Here is a 26,161-nt window from a genome sequence, read left to right as displayed (position 1 = left end):
TTACTGACCCCAGCTGTCTCGATCATCGCTCTCGTCAGTGTTGGACTCGTAGCCGGACGCGATGCCAGACTCTCTGAACCCAGGGGTCTCCAAAGGACTGAAGAATTGGACTTCTGTGGGAGACCCTTCAGCCAGCTGATCTTCGTCCTGACCCTGGCCCGAGTCTCGGTCCTGCTCTTTTTTCTTCTCCTGCGCTGGAGGCCCTGGGAAGAAGCAGAATGAAGAATCCAGTTTGGCCAGGCCAGGCTCTCGGGGAACCGTGCCCTGTGGAGAGGAAGGCCGGGGCGGGTCGGGCGAAATGTTGGCCCTCAGTGCGATCTCCAGCAGGCTGTCCTGAGATCCCACTGCAGGAGAGAGATCAGTCAGCGATATTCCACAAATTTACATCCATTTACGTTCATTTACATTGCATTATTTAGGTCAGTTTCTGAGCATCTCAATGCGTGAAACAATTTAACCCTCCTTGGTGACTCTTGGCGTATATGCCCTGAAACACCTCCTCTAAAATATTATTTCTGCTAGCTCATTAAAAGAAGCAGAGAAATTCTGTCTCAAGTCTAGATTCTAAGCTTTAATCCATACCACAGTTTTGTTTGTACGTAGAAGTGGAGGTATTTTTCATGATTTGAATTTGATGTTGTGTATACAGACTTGTTTTGAAGAAAAAAAAAACATCTATACAGACTGAAGCAAAATGGATAAAAGTCAGAAATTCAGACTCTAACCTGTTGATACATATTGCAAACTACTATTAGTTACATAATCTAAATGTAATTCATTATGTAACTAGGTGTTATTATAGGGCTGTCAACATTAAAATCGTGTTAACACAATTAGCTAGATTTTTAAACAGCACTAACGGATTTTCCTAGTTTGATCCTTCTAACCATTCATAGTAGTGCAGAAGCTGCAACATGCTGTATGTTGCTATAACAGAATCCATGATTGCAGCCCTCTCATTTAAATACAGTTCTTAAATGGCTTTTAAAGCAATACCTTTGGTAGACTATATGGGAGAGCCATGGATAAATCAACAAGCAGCAAACTAACAAAAGCAACAGTAGAGTGGAAAGCTCCAGTTCCCCTCAAGAGCCTCCACTATAACAAGAATCCACAAGCTGCATGAACAAGAGGCTACAATCACAGAGGAGCTGGAACCACTGACTATATATATATATATATATATATATATATATATATATATATATATATATACATATATATATACATATATATATATATATATATATATATATATATATATATATATATGTATATATACATATATTTGATGTGGATGATATGGCAAAAATATAATTTTGCGACTTCAAGAAATTTTCATGATACACAATATTTCACAATATTTATTTTTTCGGACATCTGATCAGTTGGAACACAGAAAAAAGAACCAGTAGTGCTACATTTTAAAAAAGTACTATCAGAAACTGTGAACACAATGATTTTTATTCAATATTTGGCACTAAATCCAGTTAAATAGGGCTCCAGTTAAATTTTGCTCTCTTTATAATGAAACATGGAGTGGGTCAGTGTTCTACAAGCACTAACTACATATCTATAACATATACATATACACACACACACACACACACACACACACACACACATATATATATATATATATGTATAGTACGTGTATATATATATATACACACACACACACACACTCCTACAGAAAGGAGAGAATCTGATTTCATTCCCTTAGAGCAGAAAGTAAGTCCTGTAATTTGCGACACTATGTTAGAAACCTTGGAGTCTCAGATGAAGCATAAAGACATTTAGGCATTATATTGCAGTCTGAGAGTTCTGGCCTAAGTTTAGTGCCATAAACCAACACTAATTACTGGAATATGGGCCACAACATGTTTCTGTAAGTATTTAGTGCTTTACTACCTTGCAATTACATATGTTGTGTTTCTCCAGTTATCCACACAAAGTTACATTTAGGAATGCAACTGGATGCCAGCTCTGTGATGAAGAAATGAGATCAACAGAAGAAAAGAAGGAGTGGGAGATACAGTACTGTGCAAAAGACCTCAGAGACCGCATTTCATTTATTCAGTTTCCAGTCCAAAGAGCCATTAAGTACAAATCATTCATTTTTTCAGGATATTCAGGAGATTAGATGTAAAATAACCCACTTGTTCTCAGGACAATGCAATGACCACCCCAGAGTCCAGACCTCTTCATCACTGAATGTGTTTGGGATTATTTGGATGAGAAGCAGAAAATGTAACCAACCAAGATTGAACTTTCAAGGTGTGGCAAATCTCCCTGCAGATTTCTTTATAAAACTGAAAGAGAGTCTCCTGAAAAGAATGGAAGCTGTCTGCAGTGATAGCAAAGGAGGGTAAAATTCAGCTCCTCACTGCTGGGCTTTAGTTACATTTAGGGCATCATATGCTTTCAAAGAAGGGGATAAGACAAATATTTATTATCGCCCACCACTAATTCTTCAGTGATATGAAGCTGAAGTCAGATATTCGCCAGCTTATCGTTCCAATTATTTAGTCCCACCTTAAATGGTGCAGCTGGACTATTTAAGGTGGAACCAGAAGTTTAGCTGCCAAGCTACTGAGATATCAGCACACTTCTAGTGATTTTTTATGCTTATTATGAGGAAAAGGACCATAATACATTGAAACAACATTAAACTAAGACAATACAGTGGTTATCGTAATTTAACAGAGAATTCTTTGGTCTCTTGTTCAGCCATCTTGCTGTTTTTTTTCTCATAACCTCTGTTTGAACTGTGCCTCTGAAAAACCTCAGTTTGGAGGGCCATGTAGTCCTAACACTTCACCCAACCCCTCCATCTCAACAACAATTGGGACACCCTATCCCTACACATCAAAACGGGCTAAGTGGTAGGGGCAAGGGGTGAAATGGGATTGGGCCTAAAAATGAAAATACTGAAAATGAAATGAAATACTGAAAAAAATTATATTTTATTTACTTGTTCAGGTATTTGTCTAACTTCTCTGTCTATTATATGTTTTCTCTTCTTTTCTTCTGACACTGAAAAACTAATAACTTGTACTTAATGACTGTTTTGACTGGAAATGAAATAAATAAAGGGTGGCTCTGACTGATCAGTACTGTATACTGGCAGAAAAGTGAATACCAGTATATTCTTGTATTGGTGTGTGTTGTGTATATGGATTTACTATACTATACCTACTGTGATTAGTCCAAAAATGGTGAACAACTAACAGTCCTGTCCTCAAGACAAATTGAACATGAAATGATTATTATCATTATTATTGTACTACTATTGTATCTTTTATGTATGATCAGTTTTTTGGTGTGGTATTTTGGTATTGTTTTGTCATAACCTTATTGAATACAGACTGACAATACTGTGATATAAAGCTGAATTCATATTTCTCTGCTCTAAAGGAAGCTGAGAAAACAAGAGAGCTCACTGGAGGAGGTGGAGTGAGTGCGGAGCTCCAGCTCTTGGATGTGTTTGACCAGCAGGGAGAGATGCTGCAGGAGCTCGCTGTTCTGCTGCAGGAGCTGCTCCACCCGAGCCTGCGCCTCCGCCCTCGCCCGCGACTCCACACTGAGCTGCTGCTGGAGCAGCACTGCCTGATAACAGACATAAAGCAACCATGCAGAAAGGCCATCAACAACATTTAAAATCCTTTTATCCAATACTAATATATACACTGTGGATCAATACAGAATAAACCAGACGCACATTAATATTTTAGATGCCTTTTTCAATATTTCACATTTTCATTAAAGGGGAATTCCACTAATCTTTCAAAATTTCTGCATAATTACATTGTTCAGAGGTAAATAAAGTCATTCAGAGTGGTTCGATGTGAAATGCATGTTGCTGACTGAGGCGTTGTTTTTACGATACTTTTGAGATCAGATTTTTACCTAAAACTTTTTTTATAATCCGAGAGGTACATGCAGGGTGTTGTAAGGCAAAATAGTCCCCAGATAAAACTTGTTTTCTTTCAGATTTTCCAGGATTTTACCATCATCAACATTACATCTAAAACTCTACTGGTACTGGTGGTTTTGGATAAATAAATTGGCTATATTTGTGGTGTAGACACTGGAACCCAGGTCCCTGAAACATTCCTGTAGAGAAATCTCTACAATTCTCTACAATGAACCATTTCACATTAAACTACTCTGACTCTTTGTTTACGTCTCAACAATTAAATTATGCAGAAAGTTCGAAAGATGGTGGAATTCCCCTTTTAATGATAAACGATATACTGCATACTGCAATATACAATCTATTTATAGTCATTTATCAAGTTTTGATCATTGCTTTTGAAATATGAAGCATAATTATATTTATTTATATATTATATATATATATATATATATAGAGAGAGAGAGAGAGAGAGAGAGAGATTTTTTTTTTGTGAAAGTGAAAATAAGAGAACACATCCTCCACATAAAAAACACAATTAAATATGGTACTTTTCTGTTTTATTTATTTGCTGCATTTAACATATTGGTAAAAATATCAAATAACAAATATTAAATGTCCTGTAACTTTTGCACAGGCCACATTTCCTGTTGTAACTAATCAGTAACTGTGCACTAAATTGTGTTCTCTGTAGAGGATGTGTTAACTGTCAATTTTCACCTAGAAAACCAAGAAAATGTCATTTGACTGGGGCACCCTGAACTGTTTTGTTTTACTGAAAACAGTGATTTTTAATTCTGGATGGTGATTCCAAACTTTTGAATGTCTAAATCAGTGCAGCTTTTTGGATCCATCAGTCAGTCCAAAAGCTACAACAGGACCTCAAGAACAGGGACAAGCAGTAGATAAAGAAAGGCTTAAATGCCACGTCAGAGCGTATCTGTATAAATGGTGGTCCTGCCTGTGCTGACGCGGCCTGGTTCTTCTGCTCCTGCTGCTGGAGCTGTCTCTGCAGCAGCTGAACCTGATGGCTCACGGTCAGGGGCTCAGACAGAGGAGACGCCAGTCTGGACGGCTCTATTTCTAACACAGGGTCTTCAGGGACGACCTGGAGATGACAAGAGACGAGTAAGTGTTCTGCCCTTTGAACGCCATAGGAGAACAGCAGCTAATAATGTGAAAATGGAGTTTTTCCTCTTGCAAAACAAGACATATTCAGATCATAATAAAATATTTCTTCTAATTACAAACACGAATATGGATTGAAATTGAAAAATCAAACCATCTTGGGAGCCACAACATTTCATGTCCATTTTATTGAAACAACATTTCACCATGTTGGCTGTAAACATGTCTCTGTATGCGCTAATGTACAAGTATAGGCTAAAAGTACAATATAAACAAAAACACTTGCTCTGCTTTAAGCTTTAGCTCAGCTATAGCTGCTTTTCTCACATCTCTAGCAGGAAACATAGAATAGATTCTAGTAATTTGTCTCTTAATGTTTGACTTTTTAAGTCAGCTCCTCATTCGCCAGCTGCTTGTTCGAATCTTCCCCTTCCACCTTAAATGAATGTAGAATGTAGCTATATATATCAATGCAGCCCTTCTGCTTCCATTCTCAGCGCTTCTCCAGAGCTGCCTACCAAGACGAGCCTGGTTTGCATGCAAAGCCGTGGCTCATCCGGGGCCATATGGGCGCCGTTGACCCGCGAGCGAGTGTTTGTCAGTGAAAAATTTTAAGGCTTTCAAATGCAGCCATGCATGTTAAAATGTTGCAGTAAATGGACCTTATCTTTCATATGTTCATAGTATGACAGACTTCACTCCAAAATGTGTGTTCTTTTTTTTCGGTCTACTTATTACCTCTATTTTTTGGGTGGGGCCTGGATGACACAGAGTGATGAAATTCCAACATGTTTTGATCATTATTAAAGTTCAGCTTCTTGGGATTCCACAGATTTGTGCAGATTATGTGAAAATTCAGGGACTAGTTCGTGCTCAAAAATTTTTGTGATTTTGCATAATGTGCAAATTATCTTGAAATGTATTGAGATTTTTAAAATGGGTAAAATAGCTGATTTGTGGGCCATGACATACCCCATCAGGAGAAGAAAAAATTTTGTCTGTATGACATACAGTACAGAATCACCAGCCCTTAATGTACGAAGCTTTGCTATAGCGCCACCATCAGGCCAATTGGGCTGAGCTTGAGCGCCTGAGTAGCGGGAGTGATTACTACCTATTGACCAAGTTTCATGTCTGTACGACTTATGGTTTGGACTGCACAATTCGTTTTAGCGGAGAAGAAGAAGAAGAAAAATCATTTACAATACAATTACAATAGGGTTCCAGCACTTTGTGCTTGGACCCCTAATAATAATAGTGAAGCATGCAGAAGCAACGTCGTTTTCTTTGCGAATGTGGCTCAGTATCTGTGTCTGTTCCAGGGCAGGGAAATCACAGACTTTTCTACTCTGACAAACATTACAAAAAAATGAAAGCCTCATCGTGAAGTCTCTTTCAGACTCCTTGAAACCTCAACAGCTCAGCTACAAGGAGGCGGTGACAGGGAGTCTGTGGGGATGTTTCTTATATTTTATTCATTATAGACTTGCTGGAATGATAAACATGCAAAATGTATGTCGTAGAATGTATTATTCATCACTTTCTGGCGGAAGAGAGATTTAAAACATTTGCTTGTGGTGTTTTTTGTTTTTCAGGAGGACTTGACTGATACTGCTTATAAGTCTGAGCAGCATGAACCTGCCACGGAAAGGCTAGATCATCCAGGTCTACTTATACTGGACACATCTTTGAAACATTATGCCTGAGCCATGATTTTAAAGCCTGCCATGCACAAAACAAACATGAATAAATAAAAAAATGCAGCTAATTATTATTGTTTTCTATTTCTGTCTATCCTTACATAAGGGTCTAGTACACGTGGGAGGCTGCATAAAACGGAGTCACACACTCACTCAAAACTCATGGGATGTCTACAATATGTTCCTTCATAACAGCAGAGAAGTGAGGAATCCAAGCAGACATGAACATGTTTTTGCTATTGATCCCACTGCCGAGAGCTATAAGAAAGGATTAAACACAGATTATAAATTCCTTGTTTAGGCTCTGATTTAAAGGAGTACGGTCACATTATGTGTTATGTGTTCATAACTTGTAGTTCTGTTCTTTGATGATACACTGATGATACACTGTTGCATTTTAGTTCTGGTTTGCTTAGCGTTCAAACGAACATATCGTTGTTGGTGAAACAAAACCTTGCATCTCCAAAATGGTAACTTTACAGGAGAAGGAAAAAACATACTTTACTTTTAATGTAAGTCAATGGAACCAGACTTTTTTATAAGTAATTATGGACCATTTCTTTTGGTCCATTCATCATGAAATTTACACACAGTTCAAAAGACAACAGGCATTTTCAAATTCTGTCAAAAACTGAAAAACGGCAAAAATGGAGATAGGAGGTTTTGTTCTGACAGCTGCGATATGCAACATCGAACCGAAAGTCATACGAGTAGAAGGTCACAACGGATTGGGCGAATTTTATGACGTATAATAACCGTGATAATGTCCATCGAACGTTTTGAATTATGCTGTTTTCTGTTCTATCTGGGTTCGCTGGTTTTATTTATGTTTTATGATATTAGAGCAATAAGCCATGAGACTCCCTGCATTACTGCGGTTTTGCATGATGCAAAGCAGGATCAAATCCCTCAAACAGCCTCAAGTGTCTTACTGCTTTTACAAAATGGAGAAACCTCTGTGCCTCAATACATGGTAGAATTTATGTATGCAGTCAAATGTGTATATCGAGTATCAAATGTTTCCCAGCCTCATTTTAAAACAGAAATTTGTTATATACTGTATATCCGTTCTATAGTTACCAATTCAGAGCTTACGAAGAGATGACGGAACACATGCACGTGTCAAAACAACATCAGAAACTCGTCTTTTTCACGAATCAAGGAAGTTCTGCCGGGAGAAGAAGACGCTTCATTCGGTCTTTGGTCTGTTTGGACATCTTTGTTCTGTTCTGCATTCATTTCTCAAACGAACCGCACCAGAGTTTGTTTTAAAGTGAACCGAGACCAACTTGCTCAGGGTGTCTTGATCTAATGAACCACAATAACAGAGCAATCGCACCAGCAACCGAACCAAACCTGCGAAGTCTAAGCGCACACTTAATAGCAGCATCATACCAGACAGTCTTGACCATCAAACCCATTTCAGAAAAAAGAGGACGGTGCTATTGGTCAGCGTCTGAATGCAAAGTCAATTTACCTCAGTATCATTCAGGTAAATTCTTAGTATATTTCAGGTAACTTTGCTGAGCACAGACTAACATTTTGTTAATTTTTCAAGCGAGCACTCTTTTTAGCAGCTAATGCATATTTAGGCCCAATCCCATTTCACCCCTCGCCCCTACCACTTAGCCCTTACCCCTCCGTTTTGCGTGTACACTTCTAGAGGTAGGGTGTCCTGAATTTTGTTGAGATAGAGGGGTTGGGTGAAGTGTTTGGGCTACATGGTCCTCCAACTGGAGGTTTTTCAGAGGCTCACTCCAAACAGAGTGATATGAGAAAAACAGAAAAACTGGCAAGATGGCTGAGCAAGAGACCAAAGAAACACACAAATGTGAGAATTTTCCCTGTAAAAAATTACGATAACCATTATATTATCTTAGTTTAATGTAGTTTCATGGTATTATGTTTTTTTTCTTCATAACAAGAATAAAAAATCGCTAGTAGTTTGCTGATGTCTCGGTAGCTAGCTAGCTAAATTTCCTGTTCCACCTTAAATGGTGCAGCACTTACATCCTGGCGCCTCAGGCTTCAGAAGCTGGTGAATACCTGACTTCAGCTTCACATCACTGAAGAATTAGGGGTGGGTGATAATTAAACCCCCCCCTCTTTGAAAACATATGATGCCCTAAATGTAACTGAAGCCCAGCAGTGAGGAGCTGAACTTTACCCTCCTCTGCTATCACTGCAGACTGGCAGCGTCGCCTACAGAGCAGCGCTAGTAGCCTGTTAATGAAGTAATGCTCTTTTTATTTGAGTTTGTCCCATTTCGGGCCTTAGCGGTGCTACCACTGTTATTACAGACAGCCTACCTTCGCTCAGGTTTTCTGTGGTGGTCATGTTTCTGTGGTGTCCACATAAAGACTGACCTCTGGATTTCATGCCGGTTCAATAAGTCTAAATCTTTGACATCATCAAGTGTTTTGAATGTATGTGTACTGCACATGTATTAATGCACTTTGCCCTCCTCTTTGATAGCACACCTATTGAATCAGTTTCACTGCTAGTGTTAATATAAAATAAACAAACACAAACAGTGCAAAAACTGAGGCAACGTTTTTCCAAGGTAGCACGTAGACATATGAACGCTCACAGAAATGCATATACCTAATACAGTTGCACAATACCTTTGCATCCTTCTTCTGGACTGACTCCTCTGTGCTGATATCAGAGGGTGGAGTCTGCTCCTCCTCACGTCTTTCCTCCTCTCCCTTCACTAACCAAGCTGCTAATGCAAATGAATCAAACAGGCTTAAAAGGCAACTTCACTGTAAATAACATGTATTATTCTGTAAACTGGCAGCAGTATGCTCACAGGAAATTACGGCCTTCAAATTTAAGATATTAAACAAGTTAAATGAGGTTACATCAAATGTACTTGACGTTCCAAATTAAAGCAAATTTTTAACCTCACAAAAATTAAACGTTATATTTCAGCATAACGCTCATCCAGGTGGATTTTGTGACAATTTCTACAGTTTATACATGTTTATGTATCTGCTACAGCAGATATTTACAAGAAAAATTACAGTATCAGCATCTGACCACAGTTGCCATCGTGGTGCATCCCCAGAAGAACCACAAAATATTTTTATAGAATCAAGGCTGGTTAGTCATAATCAAACCCAGTAGCCAAAAGGAACAGAAATTAGCTCGACTTGACGAGTTACATGACGGAAATGCATTCATGGGATGCATTTTGGTGGGCCACACTACTGAGATTCCTCTTGCATACACATCACCATCATTTTCATGGTCAAACAAAAGAGCTGTAGATGTCTAATTGTGTTGTTGAAGTCCTCTACTGCATAGAACTCCAGCCCTGTGGCCTGTGGAGACATATTTAATTCTTTTTTTTGGTCTGCTAATGACCAGAGCTCTCACTGACAGTCTTAGTAGAGAGGGTGGGGTAAGAAGTGCACCCTTGTGTGGTAGTCGAGAGCTCCACAATGGCTGCTGCAGAGCTCAGTACAGTGAGACCATATATATGTTTGACTTTGTAAGCTTGTTTATGCTAAAAGAGCAGATACAGTCACAAAATCATGAGCGTGACCTGCAAAGCACGTCATTACACAGACACCTTGCAGAGACCCTGTAATTCGCTTTGAAAGAAACATTTGTTTAGGTGTTAGCCCCGCAAGCCTAGTAACAGGGATTTGCCTGATACACAAGCATCAAGCTAATGGTGGTGAATATTAACATTTCATAGCTGCTCTCTTCCTTGAAGCTCATTAGACATATTCTTTACAGTTTGGATGTTGAATTCATCAGTGATTTTAAGCCTGTCTGTGAATATTACTGGAGTCTAAACAAACTAAATGCCCAACTTGCTGTAGTGAGGACAGAGTATGATCTAATACACCCAGCCTGTTAACATCAGTGAAGTAGTGTCTACTCAATCAGTCACTAACACAGTAATATAGTGTTAGCAATGTGACATTACATCACTGTTTTAGACTGTCCTGTCCATCAGAGACAGAGAAACAGCAGCTGTGATGGTGAAAGTATGAGGGCTGGGAGAATGGGCATGTTTGTTTGAGTAGGGGGGAGAAAGTTTGCTTGATGTGATGCAGAAACGAGAAGCAAACTCTGCAGAATCACATGCCAAATATGCCAAAATGACAGAGACATCACATTGCACTTTTTCTTGCATGGTAGATACAACAACCAGTACTGTGCATGTGACTTGGCAGTTTTGTTTACTTGTCTTCTTTAAGTTTTCCCTTTATCCTAAGTGAGCCGTGAAAAAGTCTTCGGGGAAATGTGTGTAAATAGAAAAAAAATCTATATTTTAATACCAGCGAATATATTCATAACCATTCTGTGTAGTAACCTTCTGTGAGGGAGCTTTTAGAGTTGGACACCTGGTTCCTATCACCAACACTGTAAACTCTACCTTGGTAAGTTTCTCTAGAACAGAGCATTTCACACCAAAGCACTCTGAATTATTTTTGACATGTTAACCATTTAATTATGCAGAAATTTTAGTTCCCCTTTAAGACGTTTTAAGCAAGTGGCCCAGCACATTTTCGACTTCTACTTGTTGATGAGCTGATTAGTTGGATTAGAGCAGGGAAAACACAAGACACGTGTTCTCTGTAACATCCTTTCTTGCCCTGTTCTCTGTTTTAACCTTTATTTTTTTGCTACATGTGCTTTTGTTTATGTCAGCCATGTGCCTTTGTCATTGCTTTGGTCTTTGTCTTCTCCCTAGTCCTGCCTTCTTGTTATCTGTTTCACCTGTATGTTGTCTGTAGCCCTGCTCTCTCATTAGTCCCAGGTGTTTCTGGTCTGTTTGCATCTTCCCTCTTTGTCTCTCACAACGTTACATTCTCCATGAACCTTCACAGTGAAGAAACATGAATCGATTAAACCGCTAAGTGTGCACTCACCATCGACAGAATCCAGGCTTTGTTTATGGCAAACCTCAAACGCCTGGCCGATCGTCCGCACTATCCTCATAGCCTGACTCTGGCACATAAAACAAAAGGAAAAGCATGAATATTTATGAGCAACAACAGCTAATACAAATGCATCAAGCAGGGGTAATCAAGGTTTCTGTTAAAAACTATTATTACTGAAAAGTGAATTAGTCGATGATCTAAAATTATCATAAGGGAATTGAAGTGAAGACAGAGAGAGAGAGAGAGAGAGAGTGTGAATTACATTTGTGAGTCCTTTCTACAATAACAGTGCTGTCACTGTGATGGATTAGTTCATTTCAGAGCAGATGGGCTTTGGTGCTCTGAATCAACGTCCATTACCAAACAGACTCTTACAGACCACAGGATACCAACAGCATGATCAGGATGTTTCTTTGTCCTGAGCATCAGTTGTCCCACAACATTATATCAGCGAAATCACTCAGGTGCCATATAATTAATGAGCATGTCTTTTTTTAAAAGTGCCAAAAAGTACACACATTTAATATCAAAAGCAAAGTAGAAAATAAAACATAAATTAATATAAATTTACAAAATATCTAAAAATATTTTATAATTGAGCAAGAAAAATTGCTCAATTTCTCAAAACTACAGAAGACAGAACCACTTTAGCCTTTGACTGTACATACATGACATACACAGAGGTGCAAAAATCAATAGAGCCTTTGGCACGGTCAATAAAAAGGAGATTAAACCAACCTCTACCAAACTCATTAGTATCCCAATCCAATCAGTCACCACTGCCAGCCTGTTCCATATCCATACAAAATGACTGGGAAACCCCTTTCAGCTGATTTTGTATGGATGAACCCATCAACACCACATTTCAGTTACAGATCTAAACAAAAAAAGGGTGCCAACTGACCTTTCTCTTGGATTTGAAGACGTTGCAGCGGAACACATTATTCTTCTTATCTCTTGCGATATAACTGAATATTTTCAGGTCTTGGGAATCATGGGAAACGTAGAATATTCTGTAAGGAAGAAAATATATTACATCAGCACAATGCTAAATGAAACAGAGCACCATTGACCATGAAATATGGTGACATGTCTACTGAATGATTGGCTATTAAGTGACTTAGAATGTGTACTTGGGCTTCTAGCCTGACTAACAATAAATCATCCACTCTGGGAAGAGAATAAAATGAAGGCGTCTATATACAAAGCAGAAAACGAGACATCTATATATGTGTGTATGTATGTATATATATATATATATATATATATATATATATTTATTACTGTTACCCTTTACATTGTATGTAAATTTAATGATGAATAGAAGAAGTGAAATGACCCAAAATGACTTGGAAAAAAATCTGGTTCCATTGACTTACATTAAAAGTAAAGCATGTTTTTTCCGTCTCCTGTAAAGTTTTCATCTTGGAGATATGAGGTATATATACATATATATACATATAAATATGGCCACAACACAGAAACACAACTTGAAGGGCTTTTTTGATATATACACATAAATTAAAGATATGACTGTACAACTGTACATTATCTTCTCCATCTGTCTAATGTTAGTTGTTGCTAAGGGAGACTGATTTCTGAGATAGATTAGACATTGTATCTTTTGTGCGCCTTATCAATATGGTTTACGAGTCTTATCACAGGTCTAGCTTGCCACACTCCAAAACTGCTTAAATCCGTTATGCCTCAATTATGAACCACACACAAAAAAATTCATCATTAAAAAAGGCATAATTAAAAGAAATATATAAAAAAATGTGTTGCATTTTGTTGCCATAGAGCAACTAGGGATGCACAATAATATAAACCGACTGGCCACTTTATTAAGTACACCTCCTTGTCCTTGTCATCTACCGTCCATTTTATCAGCTCCACTGACCATCTAGGAGCACTTTGTATTCCTACAATTACAAACTGTAGTCCATCTGTTTCTCTGCATAAATATTTAGCCCCCTTTGAGGCCTATATGACTTATTAGGCCTTAATTCAATATTAGTGCATAATAAATTCTGTGATCCTTTAAAACTTCAAGATGTTTACACTCAATGACCATCTAAGCAGCTGACTGAGGATCTGAAACTAAGGATAATGTAATCTTACAAAGCAAGAGACGACAATAAAAGACATCTAAACATCTCCTGCTTATAGTTTTCACTGCTGAAATGTCATTATGAAATGGATGAAGAGAACTGCTGCAGTCAATACAAGATCTGCAATGCAAAACCCCCAAATCACTGCCAAAGACCTTCAGGCACCATGCTCCACGCCGTACTGAGGAGCCAAATCTTCTACATACTGCTCCATTGTGCAGTGTTGTTGAACAAAGATTTGAGATCTACATGGAAGGGTCATTAGAAGTAACCTCAACTGTGATCTTATCACTAAAGTCAACATCTGAATTACGCAAGACAACATCTAGATAAGCCAGAGGCAGCCAGAAACAGTCAATTTGGCAACATATTCTGGGGTCTGATGAAGCAAAAATGAACTGTTTGGCCACCAGAAGGTATGTTTGGAGAAAAAAAGAGCAGCATTTGATCAAAAGAACACCTTGCCAACTGTCAAGCTTGAGGGTGGATCTATTATGCTTATAGCACAGGAAATGTAGTGGAGAAAGAGAGGGGAAAAGATTCTACTAAACATCAACAAATCCTAAATGTCCCACCCTCAGTGAAGAAACTTAAGATGAAAAAATGCTGGATTTTAAAACAAGACAATGATCCAAAACACACCTCAAAATCCACCATGAACTACTTTCAGAAACAAAAGATGAAGCTTTTAGAATGGCCCTCACTATGTCCAGACTTGAATAATATGTGTCGCTGAATATTAGCTGGTGTTGACTGTTTGACTTAAAAAATACACCAATGTGTAATTTGACAATGAGTGTCCACACTTTTGCATACCACTTTAATCAACCATAAACCTTCAGTTTCCCAAAATAATAAAAAAACCTTTACATGGTAGTCGGGCAAAAATATTAAAAATATATAAAAAGAAAGCTATTGCTGCCAAACAACAATGCCATGCAGTAAAGGGCTAAGATCTGATTTAAGAAGGTCTGGTTAAGCACTGAGTTGATATTCAGTCTCAGAACTGGGCCGATATCAGTAGAAAATGCTGGATTGGATAGCAGATGAAAAAAAGAAAGAATCTGACACAGTTCTGTAACAAATCTGCGCTGAAATATCACAAATTACTCACAGTTGCAATGTAAACACTTGGCACAACCATTCTGAGATTTTGTCCTTTTATTCCTTTGTTTTTAAGTGTAAATAAAAATCGAATTCGATCAAATTGAACCCAAGTAGACAGGTTGTCTCAGAATCTGTCTGCAAGGTTGTAACTGTCCAAAGTCATAGTAAATTATTGATTAGCCAGCATTATCAGTAAAGTACTTCTTACCTGTAAATGGGGTCTTGGGCCAGTGTTACCTGACCTTCATCCCAGCTGTATGCATTTTTCTGCAAACATTCAGCATTAAAATGAGTTAGCAATTAAATAAAAACATATTCTTACTTTTCTTTGAGACAGTAAGGTATGGGAATACAAAGGCTTGTACCTTTTTCTTTTTCCGCAACACCACTTTGACCCCATCCACTGCTATGACAAGGCTGACTTTGGTCTTCTTGATGTTTTTCACCTTAAACTCATACTGGAAATGAGAAAAACATTGAAATATTGAACGCTGAACAAGGTTTACACATCCTTACACTGCACATTGCAGATGCACCAAACTACAGCTGCTATCACTGCTGCTAGAGGACTAGACTAGAAGACAAGACTTCAAACAGAAAAATAAAGATGACATGTACCCATAAGACTCAGTGTGGCTTTTGGGAGACGTGCTGACCGCACTAGAAGACACGAACTCTCTCGTAATCAAAGAACAAGAAATAAACAAGAAATCCACAAATGGAAGAGAGAGATCACAACACGGCAGTTCGTTGAGCCTGAGGTGGCTTGAGGGGACTCGGCAGCTCAGCCGCTTTCATCTCTGTCGCTGATTAACATTAATGTCCCCCACTAGCTTTCGGCAAGAGCGGCCAAAGCAACGTCTCCCCCCAAGTGCTTCAAATCACATAGAAGCAAAGCCAAAGGACAAAATACAGGGTCAATTTTCTCCAAAAAGGACATGCTTTTTGTTTTTTGCCATCCTGTCAAGTGAAGCAGCATCACAGTTTATTATTTATTTGCAGCATCTCTGAAACGACTCTCTCCATATTCCTCAAATGTGATAAAACCAGACATGCCTGTTATGAAGTAGGAGAGCGCTTGGTCTCGGAGCGAAACTGGTGCAATGCTGCTGTCATAAATCTAAACCTGAGCCCTGGAGCAAGTCCAAAGATGAAGGCCTTGTTTAGCAGCGCCACTGAAAGAAAAGCTCTGCGCTGGAGGATGTGTTCTTCAAGATCTGCTCCCGTGGTGATAAAAGAACTGCAAAGAATTATGGATTAAATAAGTGATCAAGGAACCCGTCGTCTTCTCCGCGGAGTGTTTCAGAAGAACCTGACAAGGAGAAGAGAACGTTTTCCAGTGGATGGACATGAAAACAGTGGACCAGCTACACATTTTAGAGACGTATATACTGCACAGAAATCCATCACAATAATCGTATTACCCTGGAGGGCTTCCCCCCCCCACAAGTTACCCCTATTATTTGATGTGTCAGAGAGCAATGCATGTATTACTGTGTAAAATGGTGAAAATGTCAAATCATTCATTTGAAGTTGATCAGTATTATCATAACGGGTGTGACCATTTCAATGTATATCAAAAACAAAATTAAAACAGTTCACTATCTTTAATGGAAACCACTGCTGGTCATCAAAACTAGGCATCCCATCAGAGTAAAGGGGTAAGGAGGGGGCGGGGCTTATATTATGGTTATAGTATTTGGGGTTTATTTGTCAGTGGGTGGCACAGCAGGTACTGAAAAAGTTCTATTTGTACATAATTAGAATAAGACCCTTTTATTATACAATTACAAAAAATAGAGTTGAATCCTGACCTCAGAAATGAAAAGAATATTTATTTATTTATTAAAAAATGTGCATCGTCAGTGTGCATGTATATAAGCTGTGTGCATGATGCAAACATTAAAATATTACACTGTGAAATTAACCCGAGACACCCATCGTTTTTGCTGTATTGAAAAATGTATCACTTTAAGACGCCACTGTATCGTATCAAATAGAGTTTTGATATATCGTTACATCCCTAACTAGAATGCATTGCATTGTGGTGGTGTTTTAAAAGGACAAGCACATAGAAACTTCCCAAAAACACATAACAACACAAGTCTGTTGCACCTTGCACCTTACAGGCCTTGTGTATGATCCTTCCACCGCTTATGCATGTTTATCTTAATCATTTTAACACAATTCTATTTGTTTTTAGCCAGGATTATCCCTAATTCAGCAACAGCTCAGGATTATTTTTTTTTATCTGATATTGATTTGGATGCTATAGCAATGAATTCTTCAGGATTCACCCTACTATGTGTAAAATAAGCACTAGGAACAAGAAACTAGCTGAACACTTACTAGTTAAAACTCTTTATTTTTAGATCTTCTTCAGGCTACTCCAGTCCTTTAAGGGCGTGTTTATACTTGTAGTTCGGTTCCCTTGGTCTGGACCAAAGCAGAAAAGGATACACTGTTTTATTTTAGTTCTACTTTGCTCTGTGTTCACACTGACGTATTTAGCACTGAATCAAAAGTCATAGGAGTAAAAGGTCACAACTGATCGGGCAGATTTTTTGGCACAATGAAATAACTGTGATCTTTCTGAGTCGTGCTGTTCTCTGTTCTATCTGGGCTCACTGGTTTCATTTATGTCTTGTTTTAATTGTCTTATGATATTAGAGCAATAAGCCACAAAGCGGGATGAAATCCCTCTAATAGCCTTGAACGGCTTACTGCTTTCACAGAATGGAGAAACCGCTTCATCTTAATATATAATATAATTTTTGTGTGCAGTCAAATGTGCATATTGAGTAATATATAAATGTGCCTCAGCCTCGTTTTAAAACCCAAACTATTCATTCTACAATTACCGCTTCAGAGCTTATGAAGAGACGATAAAACACATGCACGTGTCAAAACAGCATCAGAAACTCGGACCAAAGAGGTTCTGCAAAGAGGAGATGGCAGTTGGTTCTGTTTTTGGGCCATTTAGACGTCTTCAGTCTGCACTGCGTTCATTTTGTAAAGAAACTGCACCAGAATTTGTCCTAAAATGAACTGACACTGACTTGTTCAGGGGCTTTCAGTCTAGCGCAGGGGTCAGCAACACGCGGCTCATATGTGGCTCTTTCACTGCCCTGTTGCGGCTCCACAGCAGAATTAGATTTTTAGGTAAACTAAAATAATCCTTCTTTACAGTAAAATAAAGCTCTGCTGATCGTTCAACACAGGTTTAACAATAAATGGTCTTAAACGCTGGTTAACGTATTTTTAATCTCTACCCTGAAGGTTGGCATGCAGACTGCTGGTCACATAGCAACACAGACAACAGTCTCGCCCAGCTAGTGGCTAACAAAAAGGCAAAGAGAAAGATTTAAGATGAACACCAATAATTTGGAGACGAATGGACTTATTTGCATTTATCATCACTTCAGCTGGTTTCCTGATACGTTTATTCTGCAACGAGAAACTGTCAAACACTAAAAAGTTGCAAAGCAACTTGTTTGAATTTTCACGTTCCACCTTAAATGGTGCAGCAGTTAGCTACGTAGTTAGCTACATTCTGGCATCTCAGCCACCATTTAAGGTGGAACGGGGAAAATTCAAACAAGAAGCTGGTGAATGAGAAGCGACTTCAGCCTCAGAAACTGTTCTACTTTTGTGGAAAAGTTTCCTGCCAGAGATGCGAGAAAACTGGCTACAGCTGACCTAAAGCTTAAAGCAGAGCAAAGTAAGTGTGCGGTGAAACCTACATACAACCTTCGTTCCACTTGGAATCAGGCCTACATTAGAACATTAAACACGTGCAGTAACAAGAAATTCGGTAACATCATGAATGATTATACACTATGTGGACAAAAGTATCGGGACACCTACACATTACACCCACAGGAGCTTTCTGACATCCCATTCTAAATCCATAGGCATTAATCTGGAGTTGGTCTCCCCTTTGCAGCTCTAACAGCTTCCACTCTTCTGGGAAGCTTTCTACAATATTTGGAGAGTGTCTGTAGGAATTTTTGCCCATTCATCCAGAAGAGCATTTGTGTGGTCAGACACTGATGTTGGACGAGAGGGCCTGGCTCGCAATCTCCATTCTAGTTCATCCCAAAGATGTTCGATGGGGTTGAGGTCAGGGCTCTGTGAGGGCCAGACAAGTTCTTCCGCACCAAACTCACCCAGCCATGCCTTTATGGAGCTGCTTTGTGCACTGGGGCTCAGTCATGCTGGAACAGAAAAGGGTCTTCCCCAAACTGTTCCCACAGAATTAGAAGCACAAAATTGCCCAAAATATCTTGGTCTGTTGAAGCATTAAGATTTCCCTTCACTGGAACTAAGGGTTCTAGGCCAACCCCTGAAAAACAACCCCATATCATCATCCTTCCTCCACCAAACTTTACAGCCGGCACAATGCAGTCAGGCAGGTAATGTTCTCCTGGCATTCGCCAAACCCAGACTCGTCCATCAGACTGACAGAAAGAGAAACAGAGGATAGGCACTGTGCTCTTCACCACTTGGCGGCCCCACTCTGTGAGTTTGTGTGGTCTGCTGCTTCGTGGCTAAGCAGTTGTCGCTCCTAGATGCTTCCATTTCACAAGAATAGCACTTACAGTTGACAGGGGCAGGTCCAGCAGGACTGAAATCAAACTGACTTGTGTCAGAGGTGGCATCCTATGACGGTGCCATGTTTGAAGTCACTGAGCTCATCATTACAACCTATTCTACTGCCAGTGTTTGTCTATCGAGACTGCAAGGCTATGTGCTTAATTTTATCCACCTGTTAGCAATGAGTGTGGCTGAATTCAGTAATCAGGTGTGTCCCAATACTTTTGTCCATATAGTATATGTGACTAATGTCTTACGTCTTACCATATAGCCTACTGCACATTATCTCACAAAAGAAAAATCACATTATTACAGTGCCAAGTGTGTTAACTTATAACTGATGGATCCAAGTAAAGTTTTGTTTTGCCTTTTTTTACTGTGGTAAATTTCACTTCCCTTCCATCGTTTACTTCTACTGGTTGGTTTATTTTCATGAAGCCGCCTCAAAACATGTCCACAAATAGTGAGTGTCAAAAGCATCGCACAGATAAACAACACTCATGACATTCAGTAGGTCCGCTGGATCTCTATGTAGAAAAGTTTTTTTTGGGCATTTTTACCCCAGTTATCATCACCATAATGTGTCCACATATGTGTTTCTCATTACCAATATTTACCATTTGTCCCCTTTTTTAATAGGGAAAAAGAGTCTGTATTACTTTGTAACTGTTCTCTTTAATGTTCTCCTTGTGACCTGTAACAATGTGGCAAAAGTAAAAAAGAAAAACAATCAATGGCTGCCAATGTGTTAAAACTGCAAAATACTATACTTTGCAAAATCTATGTTTTAATGATCAGCTTTATAGTACTTAGTTTGACAACCATATACAGACCCTGAAAAGAAAAGTTAGGAAAAAACCCCAAAACATTATTTACAGATTTATCTTCAATCTTTACAGTATTGCAGGAATGACAATCTGGTCACTTAAATTGAAAAATGTTACTAAAAGTCAATTTAATATCAATGAAATCATTCAGATTAATGTTTAATCATTCAACCAAGCATCATCGTTCACACATCCAAAAAGCTTTAATCGTTTGAATTTTTCAGACACTGTTTAATGATGAATGATGTAAATCACATTTCTCTTTGGAAGGTCTAATCGGCTCATATCAGGCAATATTAACCAAAAGATGTACACTGTTTGCTCAGCTAGGACATCCACATATCTCCTGTGAGTGCAGTCTGAAGGGTAAATCACTCTGCAGGACAAACACACTGAGGTGGCAGTGCCCCCCATGTGCCCCCCCGACTGTGGTGCTGGCCAACAGTTTAATTAGTTACATGGTGACTCGATTAATTAGTAAACCTTAATGAGATTTTTCACTTGTAAATTGTGTAAATGACTTTTGTTCCAGTTGTATGCATCCATACAATGATCCAAACGCTTCTGTTTACAACACCACACTACGTCTGTACTTATTTCCTTGCGCTGGTTATCAGCCAGATATAGAGCTCAATTTTAACACTGTACATGGCTCTGAGCTACATCTCTGACCTCCTCTGCCTCCCTTCCAGCTCTTGAGCCCTATGATCTTCAAATGACTTGCTTTTAGCCATTCTATGACCTCTGATGAGGTTTAGAGGTGACCAGGCCTTGTATGGTGCTGCCCCAAGTCTCCCATTTTTATAGATTAAACATTTTTAAAAACGATTTGCTCTTAGCTATTTGAGTACACTCTTAAAAAGGATGGTTCTTCAAGAGTTCTTTAGAAAAGACAATGGTTCTATATAGAACCATGAATACTCAAAGAACCCTTTGCATGATTAAAGGGTTTTTGCATCACGAAATAGTTTTTCAGATTGATGGAAAATGTGATGCAGACGGTTCTATATAGAACATTTTCGAAAATGGTTCTATATAGCACCCAAAATGGATCTTCTATTGTCACGATGTCAAACTTGTAACAATAGAAGAACCCTATTGGGTGCTATATAGAACCCTTTTCAAAAAGGTTCTATACAGACACGTCTATAGCACATTCGTGCACATTTTCCATCAATCTGAAAATGCAAAGAACCCTTTAATCATCCAAAGGGTTCTTTGAGTGTTCATGGTTCTATATAGAACCATTGTCTTTTCTAAAGAACCGTTAAAACGCCGTCTTTTTTAAGGGTGTACTTTGACTTGACGATGCATCCAGTCGTCTATTCCGTCTTGGTTTGTTCTGTCCAGCCAACGGAAATTTCTGTTCTTTGTCTTTTCTGATTTTTTAAATTTGATTCGTTTTTATCTGCATGTAATTTTGAAATTATGGTGCAGTTCTGTGGAGTCATTGGTGGTGTTCGTCCTTTAGCCTTTTGTTCTTGATCAAACTGCTACATTTTTCATTTCAGCAGCACATTGGTCCACACATGTTGTTTATATGTTTACATTTATTATAAACAAAACTTATTTTATAATGATATTTATAACCAATGAATATTACTTGCAAATAACTATTAGAGTGATGTTCTATTGATTTATAGGGATGTCTTATAATGAAAGACAATTATTTTATAGAAAATAATTAATATTTACTAACTTCTTATTAAATGTTATAACAAATAAATATTACTTCATGATACTGAATATTTATTGTAGTTCTGGAGATATTTTTATAATGACATTATACACTGTATGGCCAACTGCTACAGCTGCAAGGCTTTGTGCTTGGCTTTATACACCTGTTAGAAATGAGTCGCTGTAACAGCTGAACTCAGGAATGAGTGTCCAAATGGCCATGTAGTGTATAATGTATGAGTGAATGACTCCTATGCATTCATTTGATTGATGATTCATGAATTTATGAACATTCATTCATTTAATGGTCTTATGTTTACATGGTCTTATTCTATGGCTCCAACTCACCCTTATCCTCCTCATGGCTGCCAGGATCTCCAGCCTGCTTTTGGGTCTAACCACGTCCAAACTGCCCACAAACTGAATGGAAACACATTGAAAGTTATTCACAAATTTGTCTCCATCTTTCACACCTATAAACCATAACATAACATTTATCCTTGTTTCTACACTCATTGTCCATTTTATCAGCTCCACTGACCGTATAGGAGCGCTTTGTAGTTCTACAGTTACAGACTGTAGTCCATCTGTTTCTCTGCATACTTTGCTACCCTGTTCTTCAATGGTCAGGACCCCCACAGGACCACCACAGAGCAGGTATTATTCGGGTGGTGGATCATTCCCAGCACCGCAGTGACACTGATGTGGTGGTGGTGTGTTAGTGTGTGTTGCGCTGGTCTGAGTGGATCAGACACAGCAGTGCTGCTGGAGTTTTTAAACACCTCAGTGTCACCGCTGGACTGAGAACCAAAAATATGACCACTGATGAAGGTCTAGAGGATGACCAACACAAACTGCGCAGCAGCAGATGAGCTACTGTCCCTGACTTTACATCTACAAGGTGGACCAACAAGGTAGGAGTGTCTAATAGAGTGGACAGTGAGTGTTTAATGATCCACCACCCAAGTAATACCTGCTCTGTGGTCCAGTGGGGGTCCTGACCATTGAAGAACGGGCTAACAAAGTATGCAGAGAAACAGATGGACTACAGTCTGTAATTGTGCTCCCATATGGTCAGTGGAGCTGATAAAATGGACAATGAGCGCAGGAACAAGGAGGTGGTTTTAATGTTATGGCTGGTCAGTGTTTGTACATCCAGCTGTCCTGAAATAAAGAGAGCAACAGGTTAGTTGGGCTACATGACACAATAAACCATCCCATGAATCCCCACTTCTACTCACATACACAGGCTTTTTCACAGGTTCACATTAAACACATCACTGCCACTCACCTTCACCTCGAACGTGATTCCATACTGAAAGATGTCGTCGTTGTCCACAGGCATCCTCGGGTCCAGCGTGTCGTCCACGAGATTATACTTCGTTTTCTCAGGCATTTTGTGGATTTATCTCGAAGCTGTGACCTCCTGGAGTAAATTTCAATAAACGTAAGCCCTCAGTGGGACATGTCACCTCAGAAAAACAAATCTCAAACCGGTGTTTTCATAGGCAACCCTGTCGTTGGCCAAGGATTGTGACTCTTCACACAGAAAAATCCTCATAAACTCGATATAATTCGGCTAAGTTACTTCAGAGAGGTGCCTTGAGAGGAAAACGTCTCATAAATGTTCAACTAGCTTCAATAAAATCAGAAAATATGACGCTCCTGAAGCCAACGCCAAAGACGCAGCTGTCTTGTCAGCAGTGAATGAGGAGGCAGATGTGCAATGTATTTGTTATTTTTTACGCCTCTATTCCGGTAAGTCCCGCCCCCAATGCGCTGCGATTGGTTATCCGGACTCCGTGACGAGCTCTACGATTGGCTAGAGGCTCATACTCGAAAGGGGTTTGCAACTACTTGCGTATCGTAGCGCAGGACGCTAGCCAATCATAGCGCAGGAAAGCAGAAACGGACGGAATACGGGTGGAGGAAAATAACGCGGTTGGTGCAGGCTGCTCTGAGTTCAGGAAGCTTGTGTGAGCCCTCGCTGTGGACTGTACATAATAATACGTGCAAAGCTGACACCTAGTGGTAGCTGTTTGTAATGCGTGTAGGTAGGAAATGGACAGAGACGGATAAAATGTTCTATTTTAAAGCGAAACTCCACCAACTTTTCAGAATTTCTACATAATTAAGTGGTTAAGATGTAAACAGAGTCATTCAGAGTGGTTTGGTGTGAAGTGCTCTGTTCTAGAGAAACTTAGAGTCAGAATTTTTAACAGTGGTGGTGATAGGAACCAGACGACAACCTCTAAAAGCGCCCTTACAGTAAGTAAGTTATTACACAAAATGGTTATGAATATGCTGCCTGATATGTGAGACATTGTTTTATGAGAGTATGTGATAAAGTTTTGGCCTGCTTGTTAATGCATTTATTTAAGTCTTTTCATGGTGGAGGGATACATGCAGGGTGTTGGGCAAAGTAGTCCCAGAAGAAAACTTATTTTTTCAGATTTATCACTATTTTACCCTTCTCAACATTACATATATAAACTCAGAAGACACGTGTAGGTTCACTGGTGGTTTTGGATAGTAAATAAAATGGCTGTATATTGTGTGCAGACATGGTGACCGCTGGTTCCTATCACCACCACTGAAAGGAAATCTTAGTATGTTTCCCTACAATGGACCATTTCACATCAAACAACTCTGAAAGACTTTGTTCACATTGCAGCCACTGAGTTATGCAGAAATGTAGAAAAATCAGTGGAGTTTCCCTTTAAGGTACACTAATGCTTTATGGATTTAACCAAATGTATTAGCTGAACTAGCTAACATTGTGTGAGGTAGGTTAAAACATATAGAAATAACATTAGTTATTATTTTTCTTATAGACGTCAGTGGGTAGCGCTGCCGCCTCACAGCAACAATGGCCTGGGTTCGATTCCCCCGGCCGGGCGACCAGGTTCCCCCCTGTGTGGAGTTTGCATGTTCTCCCTGTGTCTGTGAAGGTTTCCTCCCACAGTCCAAAGACATGCAGTCAAGCCGACTGGAGATACTACATTGTCCCTAGGTGTGAATGTGTATGTGATGGACTGGCAGCCTCTCCAGGCTGTTTCCTGCCTTCTGCCCAATGGCCGCTGTGATGGGCTCCTGCGGCCCAGGAGGATAAGTGGCTTAGATGACTTGGTCCTAGCCATACTGTAATGGCTATTTCTAACCTGTAGTTGTTGCTGCCGTTGTGGGTGGTACATTACAGAACAAAGGCTGTTCTGCATGGGACATAATGTCTGCAAAAACACAGAGTGTCATGGTCTATATGGGATTATTCAAGCTCCAGTCCTCACAGGCCAAAACACTGCAGGCTTCAGCACACTGCCTTATTAAACACACCCAATTCAGCTAATTATCTAATTAGCAAGGCCTTCATGAACTGAATTCAGAGCATTAGATGAGGGTAAACGCTAATCTCCGTAGCACTTTGGCTGAAGGTCCTGATTTAGACCCATGTGGCAGGTTTTTATTTGCTTAGTTATTCATTCATTCATGCGTTCATTTTTTGACTTTCTTTGCAAGGAGGCCTCTGACACTGGAAACCAGTCAGTCATGCTTACTAGACTGTACGTTGCAGCACAGTGAAACTGTAGAGCTCTTATTTTGTCTCTGGAGTGCATGAAAATACATCAGATGGAAATCTCACTGACAGCAGGTCACTGATCTAAACCTCTGGTTCTTTTAGTGTATCGGTACATTGTTACGATCATGTACACTGAGCATCATTAGGCCTCTTCATTTCAGACTGCAGAAGCACTAAATGGCACATGTTGTGTGCTTTTGGCTACCTGTACGTCTCTAGATGAGATCAGAGCACTACAACTCACTAACTAACTAACTAACTGAGTCATTCATTAACAGTGATTGCACTGTAGGCCTACATGTACGTGTATATGTCTATTGCCATTGTAAACTAGGAATACAGTGTTGCAGAACTATACTTTGTTTCATGCAGTTTATTTCGTATATTTGTTATTCTGATATAATACAGCCAAAACTAGGATCCATCATTTGTTGCAGCAGTGGAGTAAAAGCCTCCCAAGGTGTGAATAACCAAGCATTAGTCATAATAAGTAGGCTAATCAGAGGAGTGGAGGCATAGCCAGTAGGGGGAGCTATACAGAAGCACAAACGGTCCTAGTTATCTCTCACTATTCCTAAGTTTGCCTGTATGAACTGTATTAGTTCAGCTCATTTCAGTCTT

The 26,161-nt window shown here is 39.3% G+C and overlaps 1 protein-coding gene across 1 annotated transcript; it reads right to left on the bottom strand.

Annotated features, from left to right (window-relative positions):
* On the bottom strand, window positions 1-23,410 carry nos1apb (nitric oxide synthase 1 (neuronal) adaptor protein b). Its single transcript, XM_036597109.1, has 10 exons — window positions 23,255-23,410; window positions 22,312-22,383; window positions 15,229-15,321; window positions 15,072-15,130; window positions 12,550-12,658; window positions 11,634-11,712; window positions 9,369-9,466; window positions 4,878-5,024; window positions 3,444-3,609; window positions 1-344 (listed from the first exon to the last, which is right to left on the bottom strand). The coding sequence occupies exons 1-10, from the start codon at window positions 23,357-23,359 to the stop codon at window positions 1-3; spliced, it is 1,272 nt and encodes a 423-aa protein (XP_036453002.1). The 5' UTR covers window positions 23,360-23,410.
* Window positions 23,411-26,161: the final 2,751 nt, after the last annotated feature.

This window comes from Colossoma macropomum, unplaced genomic scaffold (genome assembly GCF_904425465.1).
Source record: "Colossoma macropomum unplaced genomic scaffold, Colossoma_macropomum, whole genome shotgun sequence".
NCBI lineage: Eukaryota > Metazoa > Chordata > Actinopteri > Characiformes > Serrasalmidae > Colossoma > Colossoma macropomum.
The sequence above is the reverse complement of the archived record's forward strand: the minus strand, read 5'-3'. Positions and strand labels throughout refer to the sequence as shown.

Bases quoted from the DNA above. Each gene is read 5' to 3' on its own strand.
- nos1apb (XM_036597109.1), bottom strand. From the start codon at position 23,359: ATGCCTGAGAAAACGAAGTATAATCTCGTGGACGACACGCTGGACCCG. The intron at 5,025-9,368 runs GTATTGTGCAAC...TGTCATCTCCAG, and splicing joins TCCAGAAGAAGGATGCAAAG to GTCGTCCCTGAAGACCCTGT. The intron at 3,610-4,877 runs GCAGGACCACCA...GTCTGTTATCAG, and splicing joins ACCAGGCCGCGTCAGCACAG to GCAGTGCTGCTCCAGCAGCA.